We start from the raw sequence: 27746 nt of genomic DNA on the forward strand, positions 1-27746 counted from the left end.
GATAGGTTCCATGACAAAATGAATGGCCATGAGCAAATCTCACTGCCCAGAGCAGAAGCCAAGCACAGGGCAGACCCTTGGGCAGCATAGGAAGAGGCAAAGCCATTGAGGGCTGAGACACTGAACACGCAGGCTCCAGCTGGCTTCCCAGCCTCATCCGCACAAAGGCAAGAACACTGTCGGTGTATCTGGCCACACTGCAGATTAGTGTGGGTTGAGGGGGGCTGCTCTGGAGACTAGGGTGCAGGGCCTTACATTCTCTGTGGCTGGAATGAGGAAGACAGACATTTTTGTGGCAAGGAGCAAGACTGTTGACCTTGGGAGTTCAGTGTTTCTTAATAGCTCTTGGCTCCAGTGGGCATGGGCTCTATACCCAGACATGCGGTTCTGCAAAGGCCCGAGGGCCAGCTTTATGAAGTTCAGAGGTAGAGCCCCTTAGGCCCAGAACACAGAACTACTGAATGCAAAACTAGGGTGTCATGAAAATGCTAGGGAGAGGTGTGAGGCCCTGCACCGGGGAGGCTCTGATATCTTACAGACCCTTGCTTCTGGCAGCCTCCAGAACTTGTCTCTTCTCTATACCAGCACTACACAGATGAGGCAACCTTTGTCCGGGGGTCCTGGGGGGGGGAAGCAGCCTACTGTGTGCGTCTTTATCAAGGATAGTTCTTTGTGCCTCTGGCCACCCTCAACTTCCTGAACCTCACCCCCACAAGAAACAGGAACCTTACCGTCACTCGTAGGATGTGTTCTGCCTCAGCCAGCACTGTAGCATGTCCCTTGTGAGAGCTGTTCAACTGTGCCCTCTGGATAGAGGCAGGGGACAGAGCCAGTTGACCCCTGACCCTGCCGAGGAGCAGTGCCAAAGGCGCCCTCCGAAGTCCAGAGAGGGTTTTGGCCTGTTGCCCCAAGTGCAACTCCAAGGAGACTTTCACAACTGCCTCTGAAACTGTGGTCCTAGGAGGTATTAAATATCCTAGTACACACAGTGGTGTAAATTTAAGATGGCAGAATATTATTGTATTGACCCAGAGTCCTAGGGAGGCTGGGGTCAGCCTCGTGGAGGGCGTAGGGAAACAAGACTGGGCTGGATCCAAAGTCAGTCATCATCAAATAGAAACCAAGACCCTCTCACCCTTGGGTTGCAAGGCCAAACTCAATAATAGGGACAGTGCATAGTTAGCAGTCCTCAGAGCAGTGGCTGCCTCAACACTTCAGGGACCAGTGGGTGGCTCTCCCATTTGCAGCACATCCTCTGTACAGACAGACCTATCGCCTCCCTGCTTGGACCTGTGTTGGGGGCCTTTGTGGGAAACTGTTTAGAAAACCTAGCCTGCTTTGGTAAGAGCGTCTGTTGGACAGAGTGGCCAGCAGGGGGCGCAGGATCCACACCTTCACAGATCCTCCCCCACAACCTGCCAGTTCTGGACCTTAGAGAGGGTTCAGGGTGGTATGGCCACAGAGAGGTGAAGGTAGTCTGCTATGGCCACACAGCGGCTAATTAATGACTAAACCAGTGGCCACAAATCATCAGCATACCACAGGGAAAACCAAGTGTGAGGTCTGGAATCTACCAAAAGGTGGAGCTTGCATAGAGGCAGAACTCAAAAGTTTGCTTCCTTCGCATCAGAAAAGTAGAGCCTCCGGGGTTTGGGCAGTCCCTTCTCAGAGACATGCTCACAGAAGTCTGTCGACCTGTAACTCATTTCCTGAAGGAACCATCCTCACTGAAAGAAATGCCTGGCTACCTTCTCTTGGCAGGGTAATAGTGACTGATAACCAGCCATGAAGGTGTGTGGAGCTGTAAGCAATGGCCAACGCAAGAGAAGCCCTTCCAGATGAGGGAGGAGGTGGCTGGGGTCTTCACCTAGGGAGAGGCAGTGGACAGCAGAGGTGGTGCAGAGCCAGTCAGCCAGCTAGCTCTGCTCCTGCCTCTGCCTGACCTGTGCTGGACAGGGTATGCCCAAGGGAAGGGCACAGCTATATGGTGCTTCCTGAATTCTCTATGAGGCTGGCTGCAGAGGCGTTCTGTATGTGGCTTTATTATTTCTGTTTTATTTCTGAAAACCCCGGACCACGTTACTTTTTAGTCTACTCCCTTCTCCGTGTCAGGGTGCGTAGGGGGGAGGCTTCTCCCCTGGGAGGAAGTAGGCTGGTGTGCAGGGTGAAGGGGCATGGGGATGCCCATGGCTGGAGTGGCACTGGGAGGGAGACTCTGTGTCCTCAGGCAGAGAGAGGTCAGCAGAGGCCGGTGGGGCACTGGAGGGCTGCAATTAAACAGAGAGGCGTCCTGGGTCAGCAGGTGGGGGAACTCAGCCACACTGTCCAGACATATGCCAGCACCACCTTGACCCAGCACCCTACCAGACCAGGAGCCACCAGCTCATCGTGCCTCTCAGGAAGCCTCTAAAGCCTAGAGCAGCCTAGAGAGGTTAGCCTGGATAGAGCCTGATTGGCACAGACCTGGCTTCTAAAGCTGCTGGGGAGACAGGAAGGTCTCCAAATTCCAGACTGGGTTGCCCCACTTAGCCCAGTCAGCTTTCGCTAGCACTGACTAGAAGATCCAGGGACAACCTACAGCCAGGACCTTAGCCCTCTCTAAGACAGTAAGTCCATTACTGTTCCTAACACAGCATGGTGGTCACTATGACAACAGCCCGGTTAATAGGGTCATAGTCTAGAAGTTTAAGGAAGGTATTTTTCAGATATAATTAACATTTAGTCGGTGACTTTGAGTAAGCCGGTGCCCTCCATACAGTGGGGAGCCTGGTCCAATCACTTGCAGACCTTAGGGAAAAAGGCAGAGAGCCTCAAGGAGAAAGAAACTCTTGCCCAAGCACATGGGTTATAGTCCCAATAGTACTTCCTTGGTCCTAAGGACAGTGAACCGCTGGACTGGAGAGATGGCTCAGCAGTTAAAAGCACTGGCTGTTCTTCCAGAGGTCCTGAGTTCAATTCCCATCAACCACATGGTGGCTCACAACCTTCTGTAATGGGATCTGGGGCCCTCTTCTTACATGCAGGTGTACACGCAGGCAGAATGCTGTATACATGATAAATCTTTAAAACCAATAAAAGCAAATCTCACTCTCTACATTTGCTGGGGTTTTATCTCTGACACTTAATAGACACCCCAAGATCAAAGGCGAGTTAATGTGAGGAGAGAAATTTGGGGAACAGCACAGGTCTGAAGTAAATCTTTTCTAGTATTTTCCTTTTCCTTTTCCCTTCTTAAGTAGAAGTTTAAAAAACTTAAAAATCAGTATTTAAATACATAAAGTGAATGTTGAAGTGAGTTTTTAAAGGTGATTCCTGTGCACTCTGTGATGAGGCTTCCCCTGGCTGCATCTAGGTCTCATGAGCAACCAGCTGGCCATGATGCTGGACTCGGGGTCTGGCAGCATGTCCATCCCAAAGCCACTTCCCCCCAAGGAAGGACGACTGCAGCCTGAGGATGTCTCCCTGACTGGAGACTAATGTCACCAAAAGCGCCACTGTTGGCTCTCAAATCTTGTTTCTCCCTGAAGTCTGTGTGTGCACCCTTAAGAGCACAGGGGCAGTGCATGCATGGAGATTGTCCTCTCAGGTCTGCTAGGAGGGGCGTCTCATACTGTCCACTCTGCTCTTTCTGAATATAGGCAGATACACAAGCCATGGAGCAAGCCCTTAGAAACTGCAGAGCAAGCTCCGAGAACCTCAGGATAAACCACCAGAAATCACAGGATAAACCACCAGGAACCTCAGGATAAACCACCAGAAATCACAGGATAAACCACCAGAAATCACAGGATAAACCACCAGAAATCACAGGATAAACCACCAGGAATCACAGGATAAACCACCAGGAATCACAGGACAAACCACCAAGAACCTCAGGATAAACCACCAGAAATCACAGGATAAACCACCAGAAATCACAGGATAAACCACCAGAAATCACAGGATAAACCACCAGAAATCACAGGATAAACCACCAGAAATCACAGGATAAACCACCAGGAACCTCAGGGTAAACCACTGGGAAACTTAGAGGAAAGCACCTCACTAACCAAGGCCCCATGAAGGCAGTTCCTGTCCACACAGAGGTGGACAGTGCTATTGCCCCAGAAATGCCATTAAGCTAACCTCCTGCCGTCATGCTGGGTACACGGCTGGGTTAGGCACTGGCCCCTTCAACATTTTGGGTACTTTGTTTACTATCTTTGTGAAACACCCCCAATAACCATCTTACTCCCTTCTGTTATGCAGGGATGTTTGCTGGCTGCTAATGACTTCAACAGAACACTTAAAATTTCTCGTTTTGTCTCTGTTGGCCAGTGGAGACAGCATTCGTTCCATTGTTCTGAGGGAACACACGGCTCATGCCTGTTTCCACGGAAATCTGATTACTAAACATAGGTGCGATTATACTTTCACACATGCTGCCAAGAAAGCTGCTTAGCCCAGAGGGTGGGGTCTCAGCCCAGAGGGTGGGGTCTCAGCCCAGAGGGTGGGGTCTCAGCCCAGGGGGCGGGGTCTCAGCCCAGAAGGCGGGGTCTCAAGGTCCTGGAAAGGTAGGCAGTCTTCTGGGGGATACCTGAGGACACGTGACTTCAAAACAAGTGACTAGGGGGTCTCTACGTGACACATCACAGTGCTAACTAAGATGAAAGCCAGGAGAATCACAGCCCCACAAGCCTACAATGGCAAGCCCAAGTCAATACAATACCACTGGACAACTGGGGCCACTTTACCCACGGCCAGCAGAACTTCACGGGACATGAACAAGCCAAAGCCAAGAGTGGAAATAGGAGAGGCAGAGCCTGTCCAACAGGATCTCACGTCAGACCACCTCCCTGATGTATTCAGGGTCTACAGCACTGGGCACATGAGCCCTACAGAGTTGACACCTTTGTAGGTAAATTTCAGCAGATGTCGGCAAGCACCTGTTTCCAGGTAGAACACTCACTGGCATACAAGTGTTCAGAGCCCAGGCAGCTCTTGGCACCCTAAGTCTCCCTGGCCACTATGAGGCCAGTTCATAGCTAAAATAAACAGCTACTGAAATAACTCCCTCATGGGATGAGAACAGCAATGAGCCTCAAAAATGACATGACCCATCCCATAATGATCTCCTTCCCCCTCATCTACAACAAAGTACAACCGTCTCTACCCATAGCCCTACTCAGAAGCCCACAGAAATCACCACCAACATCATGGCACACCTACCTGTAGTGGCAGAGGGTAGGAGGAACAGGTTGGCACACTCATAGATGGAGGGCACAAGCCGGTGTAGGCTAGGATCTGCTGTGCTGGGTTGTAGAGGATCTGAGGTGGTGGCGATGGGCCATAGGCCAGCTGAGACAGAGGGACCTGTGAAGAAAGCCGGGGCCATGACCACCCAAACCCTCACAGCCACTCAGGGTAGTATTCTGACCTGCCGCCTGGCCTTCTGGGGACCCTAACCCAAGCCACAAAGAATAGGCCAATCTTCTCTTCATGACTTCGTAGAGCATCCTTTACACCTATCTCTAGATTGGAATCACCACTTGAAGAGGCAGCCTGGTAAAGCCCAAGGACTAGACTGGGAATCCGGGACCTGCCAAGACATTCCCCAAATGTCCCTGGCAACAGGACACCTGAGAAGGAAGAGTTGAGCAGAAGGTTTCTGGGGTGCTGAAGGGCACAACAATGACCAGTACCCCTGGGACCACAGGACGAGCAAAGCAAGCATCGGCCAGGCAGCGTTTTACAGCCGTGTGGACTTGAAAGAAACCCTAAAGCATTTGCCATGAACCCCAGAGAAGACAGAGGGAAGTTCTTCCAGTGATGTAAGGGCAGCAGGCTATAGGGCTCAGGGGTGGATTCAGTAGGACTGGCTCAGAAGAAGTAGGTAGGGGCGAATTTCAGCTTTCTCATGCAGCTCATTAAAATGGGGTCCAAGCCCTACCCAGAACCACCATGCCCAGGCAGCCATGAATCCCACAGTGACAGAGTGACGTTTTGTTCTTAGACGGCAGCAAGGACTTCCCGCCTAAGAGGGTGGGGGAAGGAAGAGTCACCCAGTGGGTCGTCAGGTACTTTGAGCACCAGTGATTGGTTGTCCTAGTTGCCACCTGACATGCAGGCCACTTGAGAGTTTGGTCCTCCTTTATTGAAGGAGCCACTGAGCTCTCTTGAAGGGGAGGGCCTTGCACTCGGGGCTATGACTGACCAGCTGGAAACACATAGCAAGACACCACTCACCATGTCCTTGAAGGCCCCCAGGACTGCAGCTGTGACAATGCCCAGGCAAAGGCCCAATACGTTCAGCACTGTGGATGCCCAGAGCAGCCGGTACAGGTGGACCACATCCCGACAGCTACGCACACCCACAAATTCATAGTAGGCAAGCGAGGGCTCTGTGCTGTAGGAGGGAGAATAAAGTTCCTGTCCTCATCACTAGATCATGGCCAGGTGACAGGCTGCACCACAAACCCTGGGGACCCCCCGGTGCCCAAGACCTCTGGCTCCTCTACTGCTGGTCTCTTACACAGCTGAAAACACCTCAAACAAGTCAGAGACCTCTGCTTCTCTGGGGATTCAGCTACCTTAGGTGGGGCTGGCCAGGGAGGCTCCACCGGGCCTCACAGCGAGGCATAAAATGGACACAGGATGTCCCAAATTACTAGCTCTGGGACCTTACTGGCCAACGGGGACAGTGGCTGAGCTACCCCTCTACACTAGAGTAATAAGAAAGCATTTTTCTGTTTTCACTCTCCATGTCCGTGGGTCTCAGTGAGAGGGAGCTGAGCAGTGCACAACTGGAATGTGTTGGTTGCCCCCTGGTGGCCAGCTGCCTCATGTGGTCCTCCTCCCTGAACCCTCAGGTGCTTCCACACACCGTGTGCACTTGGGTGGAAACCCAGTCACTCCGAGGGCCCGCCATTTTGATGCTGAAACCAGAGGGAAGAAGCAGGAAATGCGAGTAGATACAGGAAGGAAGCGATGGGGGCCTCTCTCGCTCGAGGACAGATGTCCGGTGCAGGGTCCTTCTTGTGCTCATGCACATGCGTGTGTGTGTTTAGATGTGTGTACACCTGAGTCAGCCTTACCTCCCACAGGCATAGAGGTCACAGCAGTAGCATGTGTTACTCCTCACCTTCAGTTGGCATCTCCCACTCAAAGAGTAGCAGGTGACCTGGGGTAGAGTGAGCCAGGTTCAGACCTTATCCTACGCAGACAGCCGGCAGCCCATGTCCAAGACCTTCTCCTGCCCAGGAGCGGGACTGTGTTGCCAGGACCCACATTGACCCATGGTACAGTGGGACAGGGTAGGGCATGGAGGAGAGGCAGGGCAAGACTAGGCAGGGCAGGGCAAAATGGGACTGGACAGGACAGGACTAGGCAGAGCAGAGTAGAACTAGGCAAGGCAGGGCTGTCAGAATCTCACGCCATCCCACACAACACACAGACAGCTCTTTTCTGGAATGCCCAGCACCTACATTCTCAACTTTCTGCAGGTCTCAAGACCCTAGAACCCATCAATAAGAGAAATCTATGACCTGTTTGCCTTCCTGGTTCCCGCCTCGCCTTGGCACGGGCACTTTCGGCGTGAGCAGCCTTGTTTAGCTGAGCCAACACATCTCCAGAGCACTGGTGTGGAACATCCCCCACTGGACCCCGTTGCCAGTGCCCACCCGGGCTGGTCTCACGGGTCAGCTGCTGCCCTTCCTGGCATCTCACACGAGTAGAGAGTGAGGTCATACTACAGCTGCCCGGCCCAAAGAGCCAGAGACTCCTTCAACGCTGCACGTGTGTTACCCCAGTGTTTCATGGCAGTGATGAAGTTAGTGAGAATGCTAATTGGGATGCTAATTGACCACGCAGAACTGGGGAGATGAATCCTAGTGCTGTGCCAACACCGTGCCAAAGAGGAAAGTGCGCAGCTGTGATTCCAAAGAGAACCCAAGGCATTGAACACTCGAGCCTCGCTCCTAGCTTTCAATGCCTTGAGATCCATACAGCAGAAGAGCTGTGAGGATTAATGCAGCCATTTTAACCAGACGCAGAAGGGGGATGTGAAGACACGCTTGCCAAAGAGACTCACCTCTGTCTGATAGACATCGTACAAGTACCCAGCCCCACTGGAGTAAAACTGGCATCTTCCTGCACTGAGAGGCCTCGGTTCCTAAAGAAGCAAATGCAGATGGGTCAGACTGGTCATGCCCAACCAGGAATGGCTAGGTTAGACTTGCCTTCCACGGACTGGTGCAGAACTGAGGCCACATGAGCCGTTGCCTGCCATGGCAATTGTATGTGGGGAAAGGATTCCAGACACCCTCCATCTATCTGCTGAGCAGACATCAGCACAAGGACAAGGGGCAGGCAGCTGAATGACCAAGGGGTGTTCTACACCTCGCCAGGCCGCCAGGCTTCTCTGTCTTTCTAGAAGCAAAACAAATTTCTTCTACTACGAAGGGATAAGGAAGATTTGGGACTGATTCACTCATCCATCTAAAGTACCCATATATTCATCCATCCATTCAATCATCCATACATCCATCCATGCGCCCATCCATTCAATCACCTATGCATTCATCCATTCAATCATCCATGCATCCATCCATTCAATTATCCATACATCCATCCATTCAATCATCCATGCATCCATCCATTCAATCATCCATGCATCCATCCATTCAATCATCCATGCATCCATCCATTCAATTATCCATACATCCATCCATTCAATCATCCATGCATCCATCCATTCAATCATCCATGCATTCATCCATTCAATCATCCATGTGCCCATCCATTCAATCATCCATGTGCCCATCCATTCAATCATCCATGCATTCATCCATTCAATCGCCTATGCATCCATCCAATCGCCTATGCATCCATCCAATCATCCATGCATCCATCCATTCAATCACCTATGCATCCATCTATTCAATCATCCATGCATCCATCCATTCAATCATCCATGTGCCCATCCATTCAATCATCCATGCATTCATCCATTCAATCGCCTATGCATCCATCCATTCAATCGCCTATGCATCCATCCATTCAATCATCCATGCATCCATCCATTCAATCACCTATGCATCCGTCCATTCAATCATCCATGCATCCATCCATTCAATCACCTATGTATCCAACCATTCAATCACCTATGCATCCATCCAATCACCTATGCATCCATCCATTCAATCACTTATGCATCCAATCATTCAATCACCCATACACCCATTCATCCAATCACCCATGCATCCAATAACCTATGCATCCAGTCATTCAATCATTCATGTATGTAGTCATTCAATCACATATGCATCCAATCATTCAATCATCCATGCATCCAGCCATTCAATCATCCATGTGTCCTTCCATCTGTCATGCCCCACCACTTGACATAAACTCATCAATATCCTATCTCTCCATGTTCCCACCACCGTGTTTCCAACATTCATGGAACCGACACAGTGTTGAACCACAAGGAAGCCAGGGTAAGCTAGAGCTGCAGGTGAGTGAAGGGGGCAGACTAGTGAGTAGGCGGTTGCTAAGGCAGCAGACAGACAGTGGGTCCTGGGACTGATGGAGTGCCATAAAGTCATGGAACCTGTAAATGCTCCTCTGCGTTCTCTACTATGTATCAACGACATTTCCCAAAGCACCATTTCTGCCCTAAGAGGAGTCTAGAAACCACCAGTGATGCTGGCAAAGGCAGCAGACAAAGACAGGCACGAGAACCAGACAGCAGGTATGGCGGGGCATAGCACCTGAGTGCCAAGCTAGACATGGATGGATTCAATGGGAGGCACTGGCCCCAGGTGGTGCATGATGGGAACAAGTGCGACAGTGGTGCGGGGAAGGCAGTGGAGATGGGAGGCTATGGTTGGAGCTTGAGATCTGGCTCACAAGCTCAGAGGAGGCTGCAGGGATGTCAGACTGACAGCCTTCATCACAAAATGGCAAGACACAGATCCTGCCCCAGTGGACTTCTCAGGGAGAGATGATGGTGTAAAGTGGGAATGGAATCTTCACACCATCTCCCCCACGTGATGGCAGCTTGGTGTGTATCTGCGTGATACCAGTGGCCTCCGAGGGTGAACCTCAGTGAGTCACCAACACTCTGGCCACCCGCCCACAGAACTGTAACTGACCGTAGGACACCAGGGGTCTCGGCCTTCAGGTGATTGAATGATTGATGATGTGGGGTGGGTCCTCTGTCGAACTCCCAACTACACTGCCATCTTCAGAGGCCCAAGACTGAGCTTTCATTCCACACATCAGGTGCACAGGGATGATGGGTATAACAGGTGGGCACAAATAGTTGGGCATGCTCAGATGGGTTCATGCAGGCAGGAACGGGTGGGCACACAGACAGATCTGCCTCCTAGACTCTTCTCACCGATGAAGCCAGAAAGGTGAGTGAGGTCCTCTCACACCTGTGGCTGCAGACAGGACACTATGAGCCTGGAGACAGAAGCTTTTGAAAGGTGATTTCTTTCAGCCAAGTGCTGAAGAGCTTAAGGGAAAAACCATACTCTACCCAGGGACAGAATCTCAAGGCAATGTTGGCACATACTTTGGGGAGTACTGTCATCTGTATGCAGATGGCCAGATGTCTAAACACCCAACTGTGGGCACTGGGGGAGCTACACACCCTGGACACACATACATGTGTGTTCATACATGCAAATACACACTCACAGAATTCCCACCAGGCTAGAATCGTGCATATAAAGTCATACCACTATGTCATAATAGTGTTCCTCATACCTCACATCACACCATATATACTGTATGAGCACATCATGCTATATCATGCTACATTCATCTCCTGTGTCACGGGACATCACACCACATCGTGGCACAGTCCATTATCATTCAGATCACATTGTACATACGTCCCACTGGGTATCACAACATGTCATTCTGCATCGCGTCCTCCAACATCACCGTGAATTATCTTCCAGCCACCGTATCACAGTGCACACATGTTCTACTGTGCCTTTTATGTTGTACCACGTCATTCACACCACAGCATAGTGTGTCACGTGACATACTAGATGTGCTTCTTTCTGAATGTCGATCTCCTTTATTAGGCCAGAACCCCTGGCTGCTTCATCATTTGCCTGTGGCACCTGGGGGCCTGCCTGACCCTGCAGCTGCTAAACAGGTGAATAATCGTAGCTGTGCATTGTGGGGGCAAAGTTCAGACTGGCTGCCGATGAAACGCAGACACAGGCAGCGTCTTCTGCTCTGTTCATAACTATGTCTCTAGTAGGACTCTCTACACTCCCTTAAAGTCCTCTTATAGGTAAAGACGTTTCTTTTTCATGATTGTAGCCCCACACTGAGCAACAATCTTTGAAGAGAGACCATGAATCTGTGAACACATACAAGAACAGAGTCTGAGATTCCATGGCGTGTTAAGTGTGGTGTGTTGAAGACAGCCCCCCTTGGACACAGAGCTCCGGACCTGAGGAGTGGGGACAAGGGTTCCCTAGTGCTGGGGAGCGGAGGGCGGCAGTCACTGAAATGATAAAGGATGCTTACACATGTGCTGTGTGATGTGTGTGTTTCTATCTGCTGTGTGTTTGTGTTTGTGTCTGCTGTGTATGGTGTGTGTTTGTGCCTGCTAGGTGTGGTATGTTGTACTACTGTGTGTGTGTGTCTGTGTATGATCCTATCTGCTGTCTATGGTATGTGCGTGTCTGCTGTGTGAGGTGGGTGTTTGTATCTGCTGTGTGTGGTTGTATTTGTGACTTCCGTGTGTGGTATGTGTTTGTGTTTGCTGTGCATATGTGGCCTGTGGGAGGCAGAGGATTCGGGTTGCTGGGGCCAGACTCAGCGAGAGCAGGATGGCGATGGCGGCCCACCTGGAGCCTGTGTGAAGACGTAGAGCCCAGCTGTGCACCTGAGATGCTTTTTACATGGACACGGAGCTCTAGAAACCGACTGTGTGTCAGTCAAAGGCAGTACTCACAATGTGCCGGGCTGCGAACACGCCGTCCACTATGGCACAGCAGAACGCTGCCACCACCCCAAAGCTGAGGAACACAATGGCCGCCACCAGCTAGGAGAAGAAGACAGAGGAGTGTGGAGTCTTAGCCTAAAGAAACCCAGCCTTGAACACAGTCAGAACCCGCATGGAGTTGATGGCCAGACCATTGCTGATTTTCTTTCATCCACCAGTGACTCGGCCCCAAGGGGGAGGGTAGCCACATTCTCACCCATGTGGCACACTGTGGGGTCTGCACCATGAGACAAAGGGACAACCTCTGCACAGAAGTACACTGGATGCCCTCCCCTCTGCACACTCAACTTCACGGTGTTCCCATTCTCAGATACATGAATACTTGCCCTAGACCTCTAACATAACTGAATTCATTCTGCATCATCCCTACCTACAAGGGTCCAGTGTCACACCTGACCACAGACTACCCAGTACCTGCCCGTGATGCTTAAACTGCTACAGAGATTAGAAATGCTATGTTAACAAATGGTTGTCCTGGAGGATAATTTCCTTGAATAGTGCTATTGCACTTTAAATTCTGAGAAGGAATGCTATACTGCCCTGTAAACATGGCCATAGAATGTCTAATTCCTTGTATCCATAACAACAGGAAATTGGCACTTTAAAATGTTTGCCTGAATTTACATTTCTAATTATTATTTCTATGTTCTCTGACTACTAATAAGGCTGAAAGCCTTCTTATATAGTTGTTGGCCACATTTATTTTCAGTTTTTCTTGTGAAAGAGTTCCAGATTGACCACGCAGGCAGGCACACTAGTTCAGTGGATTACTGGATATGGGGGTGCAGGGGGGGTGATAGTGAACTGGATCTCAGCTCAGGAGGAAGGGACGGAAGGATCATGAACTCAAGGCAGCCTTGGCTTACACACGGAGATCCTAGCTCGGAAAAACAAACCCACATTTCCTGCCTGATCGATCACTGACGTGTTCACACCCCCTAAAACCCTGCATGAGCTCTCTCCTTATCTGTGATCCCTTCCAACCAGGGGACATCTGTCCAAGTGTGTGGGTTTGGTGCTCAGTCTTGGGAGATGCATAAAGTCACCAGGATCACCAGCCACAGGGAAGAAAGGAGAGGGGCAACCATCAAGAAGTAGCCAGCAGAGACAAGGGATGGTGGTGCACATCTATGATCCCAGCTCTTGGGAGGCAGAAGGTGGTGAATCTCTGTGAATTCAGGGCCAGGCTGGTCTACAAGGTGAGTTTAAAGCTAGACTGAGTTAAGCAGTAAGGCCCTGTCTCAAAAAGGAAAGAAAAAAAGACAAAAAGAGAGAGACAGAGGAAGAAATGAAGAAGGGAAGGAAGAAAAAGAGAGAAATGAATAAAAAGAGAGGAAGGAAGAAAAAGAAAGGGAAAGGAAGAAAGAGAGGGAAGGGAAGGAAAGAAAGAGAGGAGGAAGGAAGGAAAAGAGAAGGAAAAGAGAAAGAAAAGAAAGAAGGAAGGAAGAAACAAAGGAGGGAGGGAGGAAAGGAAGAAGGGAAGGAGGGAAGGAAGGAAAGAAGGAAGGAAAAAGCAAGGACAGTCAGCAGCTTTCTCTTTAGCCCCAATGTCCAATGTTGAGAGCTTTTGGTGCAGCTTCTAGGAATTTGCCATTTGTCCCTGGGCTTGGACAAGGATGCAGGCTCAGGTGAGACTATTAGAAACAGTGACCGTGGACGACTTGGTTTGCTAATTTGCTGTGATCTCTTCGCTTACTGCTTTCCTTGATTACTTTCTAGTGTGATCTCCTTGTTTACTACTTCACTTGATTACTTCGTCTTTGATCTAAGAACTGACCATGTGTTTTAGATGTACCTAGAATGATATAAAGGCAGGCTGGAGAAAAATGAAGTTGCTTCAGCCCCAGTACGGGCTGGAGTCACATGATCATTTTGTTTCTCTTCTTTTTCAATCCTCATTCCCTTCCTTGAGACCCTGTTGACTGACTGAGATGGCTTGGGCAGTAGAATCAGAGCTCTCAAGCCACAATCTGGGCCATGCACTGACAACATGGTTGCTCACTGGTGACAGAGTCACTGCTCTCTGGTGTCCTCTGCCTGTACCCACCTCTCATCTCAGGTTTTTGTTTTACATGGACCCCAAAGTCAGGAGTGTGCTGTAAGGAAGGCAAGATCAGAAGGCTCCTGTCAGCTTGCCCCGGGCCCTGCTTTGTGTGTGTGACCCGTATCCTGAATCTAGTCACCCAGATTTCTAACCAACCTGAACCATGGCAGCATCTGGAGTGCCAGCTGCTCTCTCCTCTGCCCCGAGAGAAGCAGGTAACCTTGGAAATGGATCTCAGCACATTGCATTGTCAGCACATAGACCAACATCATAACTCGCAGCGTGGTGAAAGCCTTGACATCTGCTGAGGTGAAACTAGACTCCTCTGACAGGGAGCTGTCGACATGTGCCACATGCGTGCTCAGTGCATGACCCTAACACAACTCCACACAGCCATCTTTCACATCCACACCCTCGATTCATGCCAATCACACACTGATGAGGACCTTTTCCCCTTTCCCAACACTGCCACCCATGAGTCACAGCCCATCCCGGCTGGAAACACAAAACACACCTCACAGGAACAACTTGGAGCCTTTCCTAATGGGAAAATCTCATCCCGAAGCTTCTGGGGCTACCATGCTGTGCTCGGACAATGCTGGCCACCTCCTCCAGTTTCTGCCAGCCAACCAGGGTGGAACTACTGTGACCAGAACTGTACCCTCTTCACCCTCCAGGTTGCCAGTCATCTGAGAGCCATGTCATTACAGCGGGAGGAAGTAGCAGTGGCCAAAGAGGCTAGGTTCAAGACAAGAGGCAGGTAGGCAGCACACACAGAGGCTGGGGGCAGGTGGGTTACCCACACACTTGGGAAGAAAACACTCTTAAGAACAAGGATCCTCTGATGAGTTAACAGCTTTGGGTCCCTAACCTCAAAAATCCCCAACAGAGGCACTTGTCACCCTGCAGCATAAGGGCTATGGTGGGAGCTGTTCCAGGTGCTGAAAATGCACAAATGAGGCCTGTTCTCTGGAGCGAGGTCTGGAGAGCCTAGTCCTTCCAAATATCAGAGCCACAGCTGGACCCATGTGTCCCATGTTCAGGAAGCCACAATTTCTGCTCTGGCCATCATGGTGTCTGGAAGTCCCTGGTATGCAGAGACAAAGTAGACCACAGAGCTGGTGAATGGATGAGAGGGGTCTGAGTCAAAGTGCACTAGAGAAAAAGACAGCCAGAGTACCCTCCCCTCCCTTGACCCCATGGACGTGTGAAATAAAGAAACCCCTCGGCATGCCAGTCTGAGAGAGAGAGAGAGAGAGAGAGAGAGAGAGAGAGAGCGCACGAGCGACAGACAGACAGACAGAGACAGACAGACACGGAGAGGGAGAGAGAGACAGAGACAGAGACAGAGACAAAAGTGTCCTCTTTGAGTCAGCAGGATTCTGAGAACCCAAGGGACAGGAAATGGGAAGGAAAGAGGTAATGCACTGGCAGGTAGCAGGAGTCCTCTCCAGGGAGTGTGACTTGTCCTCCTTGTAGAAGAGCCCTCCCTCCTCCTCTGAGTCCTTCTCTGGCTTCCGAGGGATATTGTCATAATAATAGGCAGAGGTAATGGTGAACTCATTCCTAATTAGATTTCACTCTCAGAGTGAACAGATTGGAGCAAGCACAAATTGAATAAGTGTCTGGTGTTTGCTTCAACCTCCCACGGGAGGGAAAGTATAGGAGACAGAAGGTTAGCTTTGAACTGACTGATAGGTGATGGGTATATGTGGGGAGGGGGTGGTAATTAGGCCATTCTGCCCACTTTTACATATGCTTAAATTGGTCAACAGTAAAATTTAAAATAAAGAGAAATCAGAAGAAAAGTGCTCTACGTTGCTGAAACGTAGTTATCTTCTCATGACTGAGGCTACCTAGCCTGATGCCATCCCCTGGAACAACCTGAATGCCCCCCAAAAGGCACAAAATAGTGTCCCCCATTTCTGAATGCTCACCATAGACAGCTCTGCACTAGATACTCCTTTAGGTGCCGCTGCTGAAGTCAGCACTGAAGTCCAAAGTGGTTCACTTCCCCAGCACTACAGCGCTTGTTGTGTGTGGCCTCAAGTTTAAGGTGCCCAATACTGCAGCTCTTATTTCTTTAGTAGGTTTCCCATAGGCCCATGTGGCTGGTTACCCCCACATCACGTGTGCCAGCTTGCACCGCTCTCTCCCACAGGTTGATCCCTGTTGTAAGTCACAGCACTTGTAGCTTGGTGATATCAACGTTTATTAATTTCCTCCTCCTATATCACAGAGAGTACCTTCCGGCACACCACGAAAGCTAATCAACAGGGGCACCGGTAAGGTGCATTACCCAATAGTAAATTAACATTATATCTGAAATGTGTGCTTGTCATAGAAACTTAACCCAAATGGAGAGCTTTCTAAAAGGAGAGAAGAAAGATCAAGCAGGGTCCACATGAGGCTTGTCAGGGACAAGGACGAGGGGGCTGCTTGTCCGCTGTTGGACATGCTTCCCTCATCAGTAACTCATCTCTGAGTCTTGATCTTCCAACTGTCAAGCCAAGGGTAGATGATCAGGGTCTCTGTACTCCATCAGGAAAGATAAAGCTGTCAGGTAACACGATCTCTCAGACACAATCTCAAGAGGTCCACTGGAAATCCAGCAGAGACAGCAAAAGAGTTCTATGGCTCACATGCTTGCAATGAACTTGGCACAGCCAGGGGTAACGATCCCTCCAAAACAATGCCCACACAGTGGCCTCAGAGTGAACACAATAACAAGGAATAAAGATAACAACAAATCACAAAACTTATACTCAAAACTAAAAACATTTGTGAAAAGATTTTTGAAAATTGTGCTAGACAAATGGTAAATACTACTTCAGAAAAGTAGTATTTCTGAAGCTGAGCCATCAGCACCTCAAACTCATTTAGCACAGTCCCTACTGGAGATCCTGGTGTAGAGGCTCACCCATGTGGATCCCAAGGGATCTTAATCAAGCCAAGTGCAGAACAAAGCTAGAAGACTCACATGATCCTGATTGTGGAACTTAACGACAAAGCTGCAGAAACCAAGACGACGGTGTGGCTCATGGGTAGACAGACCCATAGGATCAGTGGGACAGAACTCGGGGTCCAGGAACCAGTCACACATTTAAGGTCAGATGACTGGTTTGATGGAGAGAACAGATTCCAACTTCTCATGCACCACGTCAAACCTCTCGACCCAGCCATATTCTGGGCACCTTGCACAAGAGCCACGAAAGATAGCTAGCACCAGCCCTCATCAAAGAAACTTCTTTGTAACAGATGAACAATGGCTCAGAGAAGAGATCATGAGGGTGCCAGCCCCAATTGACACAAGTACAGCTCAATTCCTGTACCTAAGGCTTGGAGGACAGAATGAAAAAGGAAGAAGAAAGACTAAGATCCAGAGGACCAGAAAATCTACTGTGAGATTGTGTCTCCGAAAAGGACAGGTAAGCTTCACCCATTAGATAGATAGACAGACAGACAGACAGACAGACAGATATGGCTGCTTAAGCAAGACCTGAATGAAGCACACCAATAAACACCCTCGCTCACATGGAGGAGGAAATTTTCATTGACCCTCAGAGACAAAGAACTACAAAGTAACTAAGTGTATTAGGGTTTTTATTGCTGTGATAAAATATAGTAACCAAAAGCAAGCTAGAGAGGAAAGGGTTTAATTGGTTACACGTCCACATCATGGTCCATTTTCACTGAGGGAAGTCAGGACAGAAACTCAAACAGGGCAGGAACCTGGAGGCTGGAGCTGATGCAGAGGTCATGGAGGGGTGTTGCTTACTGGCTTTCTCAGCCTGCTTTCTTATAGGACCATCAGCCCAGGGTGGTGCCACCTGCAATGGACTGGGCTCTCCCATATCAATTACTAATTAAGAAAATGCCACCGGTTGCCTACAACCTGACCTTATGGAGGCATTTGCTTAATTGAGGTCCCTAAGCTCAGATGACTCTAGCTAACGTGAAGTGGACATAGACCCATCCGACACACTCAGGCATGGGGGAGGAGGGACAATTAGTCTTCCCTAGGGATGAGCCACCTTAATTATTCACTACCAAATGGTCATTCATGAAACCATATACATAGAAGTAATGCTAAATGGACTTAGCAGAAAAAAATATATATATATGTATGATTTCAAGAGGAAACAATGAGATAGGTATAAATGGGAGAGCATAGAGGGAGGAAAGGTAAAAAGATAAAATTATGTAATCTTATTTTAATATTTCTTAAAAATAAATGTTTTATAGTTACTTTAAAAAATGGACTCCAACAAATGGTGTCCAGAGGAGGCAAATGCAAAGAGCTGCCTGAAGCTCTTCTTCACATCATTCATGCAAAAGTGGACAGAAGCCTAAATGAAATGGGAAACATTAAAACTCCATCAAAATTGAAAGCTGGGGCTAGCGAGACAGCGCCGGCAGCAAAGTAGGTGCCACGTAAGCTTGGGGGATCCAAGTTCAGACGCTGAGCATGTAAGATCAAGACATGGTAGTGTGTGTCTCTAACACTAGCCCTGGATGGGAGGGAGATGGAGGGGTGGAAACAGGAGTATCCCAGAGCACCCCAACAGGACCTAAACAAAGGTGAGAACTATTTTTTTACAGCAATAATCCACAACATTCATGAGCCCCTGCATTCCCAGTTAGTGCTAGCTCTCCCCACCCCCACCCCCAACCCCCAACCTTGTGGATCAGACCTAAGCTTTCAGTTACTTCTCCAGCACCATGCCTGCCTGGGTCTGCTGCTCTGCTCCCACCATGATGATCGTGTTCTCAACCTCTAAAACTGTAAGCAAGCCACCAATTAAATGTTAAAAGTTGCCCTGGTTACTGTGTCCCTTCGCAGCAATAGAACAGTAACTATGTTTCTAGCATCAGACCCCAGATCCCCTGGCTCTGTCCTCATCGATGCCTCCCTCTGATCACCTATGTGGTGTGCTCATTTTGACCAAGCTGTGAACGGCCAATCAGGACCCGAGTCTTGGGTTTTATCGTATATAGGTCCAGGGGGTTCAGGTGAATGTGGAGAGGAAACCCTAATGTGACTGTAGCATCCTATATTGAGGGACCCACACTCCCCACGTTTTGCAAGAGAGATGTGTCTTCTTACCATTTGTCTTCTATTCTCCACCAGGTGAATGCCAATGATTCCCAGGAAGGACCCAAAGCCCAGCTGAGGTGAGAGGAAGAGCAAGAGAGAGAGAGAGATGTTTGGTTAGCACCACCACAGTTAATAATGGCCCTTGGACTGGCAAGATGGCTCAGTATGTAAAGGCACTTGCTGGCAAGCATGGTAGAAGAGAGAACCGGTTCCTCTGACCTCCACATGTGTACTATACATGCCAGCCTCCTCTCAAGATAAGTAAATATAATTTTAAATAGTTAATAATTCACCCCTAAAATGTTTGTCCAGTTGAGGGTGGTAGCACTTGGGAAGTTGATGCAGGAGAGTGGCCAACTTGGGCTACTAAGTGAAAACCTGTCTTTAAAAAATTAATTTAATTTGATTAAATACTTTGTCCGAAGAAGAGTGTGGGCATCCTCACCATGCAGCATGGAGTTATTGTCCCTAGAGAGGGGCAGTCCCCTCCTGTCCCTTCCAATGCCCACTGGTGGGGCAGAAGCTGATGCTTCTATATCAGTCCAACTTTTGATCGCAGAAATCAGGTATTATGCCTCAGTACACCTTTGTAGGGACCTGGAGCCCTCACAGTGACCTTCTGACATGCCTTCTCCAGCCAGCCCAAGAAAGAAAGATGGAGAGAAATTTGGCAGGTGGCACACCTATGACGTTTCAGCAGAAGCAATGCTAAGACCTTGCCTACACTAGAATCCAGACTGGACAGGACATCAGGTAACCTGGGCATGAAAAAAGGCAAGATGGAGGCTTGGGGTCCAGGAGGTCTCCCTGGCAGAGGTTCAATCAGGCGCTGGGGTCGTGTGCTTGCACCTGTCCCCACCTCAAAGCCTGGGCATTGGGCCTGAGTCCCAGAGATGCTGTGAACACATTGCTCTGAGCCTGTGCTAGTCTGAGGGGTCAAACACTGGCCCGTATCGACTCTAAAGAATGGCATTTCTCCAAGTATCCAGCTTTGAAGGCCACACCCCTTGTCCACAATTCACAAATGTCACACCCAAACATCATAAAGATGTTAAAATATATAAGTTATACTAAGTTTAATATTTTTTGGATGTGAAAACTTTTTTTCAAAAATGATTTTTTTTTCATGCCCGTGCCACTGTCCTGAGGTGGCCAGCATCCCTCAGCTCCGTTGGATGCAGTGTCTCTCTGGCCTGACTTTCACTATCATCTCCATAAAGAAACAAAGTCTGAAACAAAGCTATTCTGGTTAATATATTGTTAGTTCATCCCCCAGGGCAGTATCTCCTTGTTCGTTTCTCTCCAAAATTGGAATACAATCTTATGATGATTAGCTTTGATTATCAACTTGTCACAACCTAAAATCACGTGGGGAAAGAGTCTCAATAAGGGTGATCTATGTTGGGTTGGCTATTGGGCGTGTCTGTGGGAGACTGGCTTAGGTTAATTGATGTGAAAAGACCCAGCCCACTGTGGGCAGCACCATTCCCTAGGAAGGAGGCTCTGTACTGTATAAGAATGGAGGAATCAAGCTGAACGCAAACAGCAAGCAATCGTCATGGATGCATTTATATCTCTCTGCTCTTGGCTGTGGATGGGATGTGACCAGCTGCTTCAAGGTCCTGTTCCTGTACCATCCCAGCAACACTGGACTATAACCTGAATGTGAGCTAAAAATAAACCCTCTCACCCCTATGTCGTGTTTTGTCAGGGTGTTACCATCACAGCAACAAAATGAAACTAGAGCTCCCTGGGGTGAGAACCTCAAACAAGTGTATCTGGTGAACAGACAGCGACTACCACTCCAGGCTGACATCCATACTTTTTCAGAGAATTAGAGATGCTACACCTTCGCACAGTCTAGCTGATGAATTTCAGGATCCCCTCCTTGCCCTTCCAATGTGGGAGAAGAGCCTTGTTCAAGGCCAGCATCTCTGCTATGTGCTTCATGTAATGTTACAGTTAAAAACCATTCCTGCACAGGTGATTTTTACACAGGGTTATCTGTGAATTACATCCAGGCAGATAACATGACTCCTGTATACAAGATGCATAAACAAAGGACAAAAGATAGAATGTAACTATGTTTCAATGCTGAGGGCTGAGAGTCCTGTGTTGCTGGAGTTATTAGCACCAACCCTAGAGTCATTTACCCTTTTGGGGGAAGTCAGCACACAACTATACTTCTTATTCTCAATGGAGGTACCATGAACCCATGGGCTTTAGCCCATGGCCTCCCCATTGGGCTCTCAAAGCCGCTAGCCCATCTGCCAGGAATTATGTTGGAGCTGCTGGATGTGTTAATGTCCTGCTGGTCTTTCACGGATGTGGGGAGAGTGTGTTGCCAATCTCTTCAGACATCTAAAGGCTCTGGCCCACCTCAGCTTCAGGCTCTCCCCACCTTTGCCACCTTCTGTAGCCCTGAAGCCTCCCTGCCATCACCAAGTCATCCCCTTCTCTCCTGATCTACCTCCAGGAGAGCCTATGATGGCGCTGGCCTAAGAACATGGTGCAAGACAATGGCCTATCTTAGGGTATATTCACCGGCAATCCTCAGTCTTCTTTCCCAGATTCAAGGCATCAGGCGAGGGTCACTTCTCTTAGGTCTATGTCCCCCTAGCCCCAGCAGAAGTTTCCAGCACTGTAGACTAGCAGGTGACACATCTGTCCACACAGGTCACTGAACATCCTGCCCATTCCCCCCATAGGCCTTTGACTTACAATAATCCCTGGGTAGTAGCCGCCCACAGTCACATTCTCAGTCCTGGTGGTAGCAGCAAGGCCAATGGTGAGGATGAGGGTGGACACCAGCAGCAGAGAGCCCACAAACCACAGAGAGATCTTCTTTCTCCTTGCAAAGCCCTCTGTGAGGAAAAGAAGGGTACTGGTGAGATCCAGGCCTGCCTTCTACCAGCACAGGGAAAACCTGGTCCTAGCTGAACTAGGAAAGTGAACAGCCTGCCCACTTCCTCCTCCTGGACGGTCCTGAGCACAGCCAGTCACTGCCTGAGGCTGGAGAGTGGCTTGTCTTCATCCATCTCACCATCTCACGTCCGAGGAGGGAAGGGTTTCACGGGGTAAAGAGGTGTACAGGTGACATAAGTGTCGGGGACAGCTGTGCCCCAGATGCTGAGACTTCTGGGTGTAGACCCACCCACCTGGCCAGAAGGTTGCATCTGCAGCCTTGGGCTGTGAGATTGAGTCCTGTACATGCTACAGCTCGGCAGAGATTGTTGGGACTCGGGAGCACTTCAGGGAGCTGCAGCTTGGCCTCTATCCTACCTCCTGCCCAAGAAACAAATACAATAGCTGGGCCCTGCAGCCGCTTTGGAATACGAGACTCTGGAATGAGGTCACAGGTAGAGAACATGAGAGGAGATTCCGCTGAGCGTCCTTCTCCAGCCTTCATCAGACCAACCCAAGCGCCATAAAGCGCTCCCCTGGACAACCTTCCAACTCCAGGAGCTGCGCAGCTGTCACTGGAAAGGGCTCCACCCTCCTCTGTATCCTCTTGAGCCTGACTCGTCCCTGATGGTCTGGGGAGGATAGAACAGGTTTTTCCATGGACGGCTACCTGCCTTCCCTAGTCACTACACAGCCACACCTGAAACACAGGCTGTGGCCAAAGCCAAGTGAGAAGACACATTCGACCTGATCCAGCCAAGCGCCTGACCACGTCGCTGCAAACGCAAGTGGAGTAGAAGTGGAATGGAAGAAGTCTGGTGGCCTCACCCTCCTCTGGAGCCCTACAATTCGACGGTTTGTGAGTGTGTACATATATGCAAGTATGTGTACTCACGTGTGCCTTTATGTGTGTCCACACAGCCCAGCACCTGCACCACCGGAAAGCAGCCTGCCTACCTCCCCAATTTACCTCCTTTCAAATGGCCACAGGAGCTGGGCACTCAAGAGGCGGAGACAGGCGGATCTCTAAGAGACAAAGCCAGCCTGGTCTACAGAGTGAGTTTCAAGACAGCCAGGGCTACACACAGAGACCCTGTCTCAAAAAATTAAATAAAATGGCCAGTGTCCTGAGAGGAAGAACCTTCACGCTCTGGTAGGTTCTCCTCTGAAGACTCCACACATCTTTGATCCCACCAGGGAAGCTTAGCACAAGTCGAGGTTGTGACACCCAAGGAAAGGATAGTTACAAGCTCGAGACAGAAGTTTTAAAAGCACCACATGACTCAGCTGACCTGAGAAAGCCATTTTTATCTGACCCAGCAAGGGCGCACCTCCAGGAGCAAGACCTACTTCCAGAGCCCCTGCTCAGCCCTGTCCAGCCTCCTCACCCTTCTCCAGACCAGAACTGACCGGCTTCTCCTGAGAATCTCATCCTAAACCACCCTTCGTCCTCACAGAGAGGCTAAATATACCCATTCCCCAACACAGCAACCGCTGGCTCCCAGGAGCTGGCAAGGGTTGCTCTCTCTACCTCTGTCCTCACGGCTTCCAAGGTCCCCAAGGGGTGGTAGAAGCTAGAACCCTTGTTGACCGTGCTTTGCAGGTCCTGGCCTCAGATATGGGTTCAGGTTCCCCTTCCCCCTCTGATTCCCCACTCTTGCCTCTCTGAAACAAAGGTTCATTCCAGAGTCCACAGGACCCTTGTACCTGCCTCAGCTCACCCTATGGGATTACTTCAATGTCAGCGGCAGTAACACCACCACACCACGCGTGTTTGCTCTCCCACTCACCCCTCTCCTTTTCCTCCTCATTCTCATTCATGCCCCAAGCTCCCCATTCCCCTGACTTGAGTTTCCATTGTGTGCAGATGCCTTCAGATCCCAGACTCACTGCCATGAACGCGTTGATCCCTTACCCCCACTGGGAGCTTCTGGTCTTGGGATAAGAGGCCACCAGACATAGATGAGGTACATATAGACTTTATATAGAGCCCCATTTCAGAGGGTCAGGGGACAGGGAGAATCAGGGGTGGAGGATGAGAACACCACCCAGAAAAGGAGGCTCTGAGGTGCTTGGGGAGTGGATCCAGCTAGCCCTGAAGTTGGTGGGTGGTGAGTGGGTCGTCTGCGAACTGAAGAACAGGGAGCTGGAGAGGCTACTGCAGCAGGGTAGGCAGAGAGAGAGAGAGAGAGAGAGAGAGAGAGACAGAGACAGAGACAGAGACAGAGACAGAGACAGAGACAGAGACAGAGACAGACAGACACCCTGAGACCCCAGTTCTACTTTCTCCTGTGTAAATCCAAGGGAAGTGAGGCAGGCCGAATGGGATCTGCCCTGGATGGCTCAGGCCTATGGGATGTGACACAGGAGAGCAGGAGGAGAGGCAATGCCCTCTTTTGAGAGCACCAGGAACAGGACACAGAGCACCCTTGACCATGGAGCGACCCCTTGCTTCTCCACAGTGCCCACGTCCCTACCAAGAGCACACACACAGCCTTAGGGGCACCTGCAGTATGACGGGCCTAGGTAGCACCTGGCCGTACCTCACAGTGGGTGTCTGCAGAGGTACAGAGCAAGCACACCTGAACCAAGTAGGTGCTTTCTCCCCCTAAAGGGTTTCACTTTCTCCATTTATTTACCTAAATGCACACACCAATTACATTCGAAACAATTAATAATGACCCAGCATGGCTGAGATCTGGGTGGACCTTTCTGCTGAGACATCTTTCACCTCGGGAGCACCCTGAACCGTGTCCTCTGCGTTGGTTCACTAGCATGACATCCTAGGCTGGTGGCACTTAGCACCATTAGAGTTAAGGCTTCTGACCCGCAAAAACAGTTGGCCAAAAGTCAGGCCCTTGAATTACACAGTCACCCATTATATTCCTCACAGCTGTTTGCCCCCTACCAGTCCCTTCCTTAGCCTGACTTTCCCCCAGAGCATTCTGTAGCAAAAACCTAGAGACAGGAGCCAGGTCGGGCTGCCAGCATTTCTGTCCACAGTTCCCAGGTTAAGACAAGGTCTGGAAAGTTACATTGTTGCTGGACAGCTCAGGCGAGCATTCCTTTCTGACTGCTTGGATCGGAGTTAATGGGCTCCCACCAGAAATCACGGAGGAGGAGAGTCCTGCCCCAAGTACCTTTCATAAATATATCTCAATATTTAACATGGCATAAAAATAAGGAAGCAAAAAACAACCCAAGACAGGGGTGTCTGAAATCCCCAGATACAAGCATTTCCATCTCCTCTGTCCCTTTTTTTTTTTTTTTTTTTTTTTTGTTTTTTTTTTTGGAGCTGGGGACCAAACCCATCTCCTCTGTCCCTTAATCAACAAGACGCTACTGTTCTGTGCATAGACAGCTCCCGGCTCCTAATTAAACCACTGCTACCAGATGAGTTACTGTGGGAGGTGACTAAGCTCAGGCCCATAGGGAGGAAAAAGGCCAAGCAGGGCCATGCCCTTGACTCTCAGGATGCCAGTGTCCCGCTCACACTGGGAGGAGGTGGCACCTGGCGTGGCATAAGTAACAAGACTTCACCTGGGTAGAGAGAGCAAAGACAGCGACCCGATAGACCCAGTCTATTAGAAGGTCCTTGGAGCCATCTGTGAAAGCCGTCCTCATTTAAAAGCCACAGGGCTGTTCTGAGGGTGCCATCGAGCCAGTGGTGGGGACTCTCTCGACTGTCTATTCAGTCTTGGCTACGCCCTCCCCACACACCTTGGCATACCACCTGGCCACCTTCTGCCCATCTCGCCCCTCACTTTCAAATGCTGTCCTCTTTTCTAGTCCTCTGCCTGCCTTGCTGACCTGGGTCCTCACAGTTCCCCTTGGTGTAGGCTTTGATGGACAACAGACTGTCCACTGTGCTAGGCCATGGGGAGAGATACCCCAGCCCGGAGGACAAGACCCAGAAGGTCCTGCTATCTACAGGGCCCGAAACCCTCGAGTGTGGTTGATCGTCTGAGTCAAGTGTGGGAGCCTGGGTCTATAGTCTTGGGTACTAAGGATGCTGAGGCAGAAGGAAGAAGGGTCATTTGAGCCTAGGGGGTTTAAGACCAGCCTAGGATATCCCCTTAGAGAGTATCCTGTAGAGGCAAAACTAGTCACTGCTCTGTCACCGGGTTCTGATTTTATATGTAACACCGCTCCAAGCTGTAAGCAAAGTAGTGTCCATATAAAATGGCCACAGTCTGGAGCCACACAGAACTTTAGCTACTCTTGCAACTTGTCTCGAGGGGCTGGAGAGACGGTTCAGCAGTTAAGAGCACTAACTGATCTTCGAGTTCAATTCCCAGCAACCACATGGTGGCTCGCAACCATCTGCAATGGAATCTGATATTCTCTTCTGGTGTGTCTGAGGACAGCGACCGTGTGCTCACATACATAAATAAATAAATCTAAAAACAAAAACAAACAAAAAATTCTCAAAAAACCAAGACTCTGTCTCGATAAAAGCAAACACCTCCCACAAACCATTTCAAAGTCTGGAGCTCCTTAGCAGGTGTAAACCGAGTCACCCTAACATCACAGCAGTGGCAACTGGTAATGTATTGGCTGTTGTTCAACAGCTAGCTGCGCTTAGGAGACCGAGTGGATGACCCAGAGTGGCTGGCCTTACGGAGGAGAAGGCACAGCATCTCTTAGAAGCCAGATTCTTCATTATTATTTAACTAACCAGACTTCCCAGAAGTGTCTCCTGAATGCTGGAAGCTATCACCAAGGTTCCCATCGATCTCCCCACCCCCAAGCTGACCTAATCCCTTAATCCCACAACAGAGGGTCACCACCTAAGTTTCCCCCACCCTCGGCTCTCCAGAAACAATGGCGGGCAGGCATTTCTTCAGGTTCAGGACACCTCCCAGAAGAGCACCCAGGCCGAGATGGCCGGAGCCAGAGCCGCACCAGGTTTCCTGTTTTCCCAGACGGACCTGGCTTTCAGCTGGGTCAGGCTTGATGTGGGAAAGCGAACAATTAGAGATGGAGGGGCCGGGGTGTGAGGCAGGTGGGAGCTGTTGCTAGCTCCAACAGCGCTAAAATCCCTGAGCGCCCTCACCCCTCCCCACCCCCCAGGCAGGAAGCATTCCCTGGTTCTTTCAAACAAACATTTCCCAGTAAAGTTTAGAAACGGAAATAAATGCAGTAGGACTGGAAAGGTGTTGGTCTTGGATTTACCGCTTAAAAAGGATTCGGGTCTGTTAACAAAAAGATAGCATGGGGCAGAAGCAGAAGGGATTAGTAGTAGGTAGATTGGTGTGGAGAAGGATGAGGCACCAATGGACAGGTGGCCTGTGCCACAGGAAACCAGACCGGAGTCCCAGCCCCAAACCCCAAAGGAGTCCTGGACCCAGAGCCCTTAGCTGTGCAGGTAGTTCCCCTCTTAGATCTGCTAGAGACTTGTAACCCAGCTCCTGGGCCCCCGAATGGCAGAGATAGCAACGATGCCCTTAGCTAACCTGTGGTATCCAGCAGAGCCAGAGGGCCTGGCACAGGCGGTGGGAGCGGCTGCATTCCCGAAGTGCCCTCCACTAGGAGGGCAATGCTCCGGGGCTCCTCCTGTCTGGCGATTAGGTTTCAGGAGGCCCCGGAGCCTTTGCAAGAAGTGCAGCTCTGTGTCCGCTCTCCTCTACTCCACGGGCATGTCTTTCTACCTCTCCTTCAGTCATTTCCCTTCTCCATCCACCGCC

At 50.0% G+C, this 27746-nt stretch overlaps 1 protein-coding gene across 1 annotated transcript; it reads right to left on the bottom strand.

The window, feature by feature from the left end:
* Positions 1–2026: 2026 nt before the first annotated feature.
* Tmem255b (transmembrane protein 255B) lies at positions 2027–27746 on the bottom strand. Its single transcript, XM_032918732.1, has 9 exons — positions 27516–27746; positions 21877–22019; positions 19165–19227; positions 11963–12052; positions 8069–8149; positions 7074–7159; positions 6226–6385; positions 5209–5352; positions 2027–2267 (listed from the first exon to the last, which is right to left on the bottom strand). The coding sequence occupies exons 1-9, from the start codon at positions 27568–27570 to the stop codon at positions 2109–2111; spliced, it is 981 nt and encodes a 326-aa protein (XP_032774623.1). The 5' UTR covers positions 27571–27746; the 3' UTR covers positions 2027–2108.

The sequence above is a fragment of the Rattus rattus genome, chromosome 13 (assembly GCF_011064425.1).
Source record: "Rattus rattus isolate New Zealand chromosome 13, Rrattus_CSIRO_v1, whole genome shotgun sequence".
Classification (NCBI taxonomy): domain Eukaryota; kingdom Metazoa; phylum Chordata; class Mammalia; order Rodentia; family Muridae; genus Rattus; species Rattus rattus.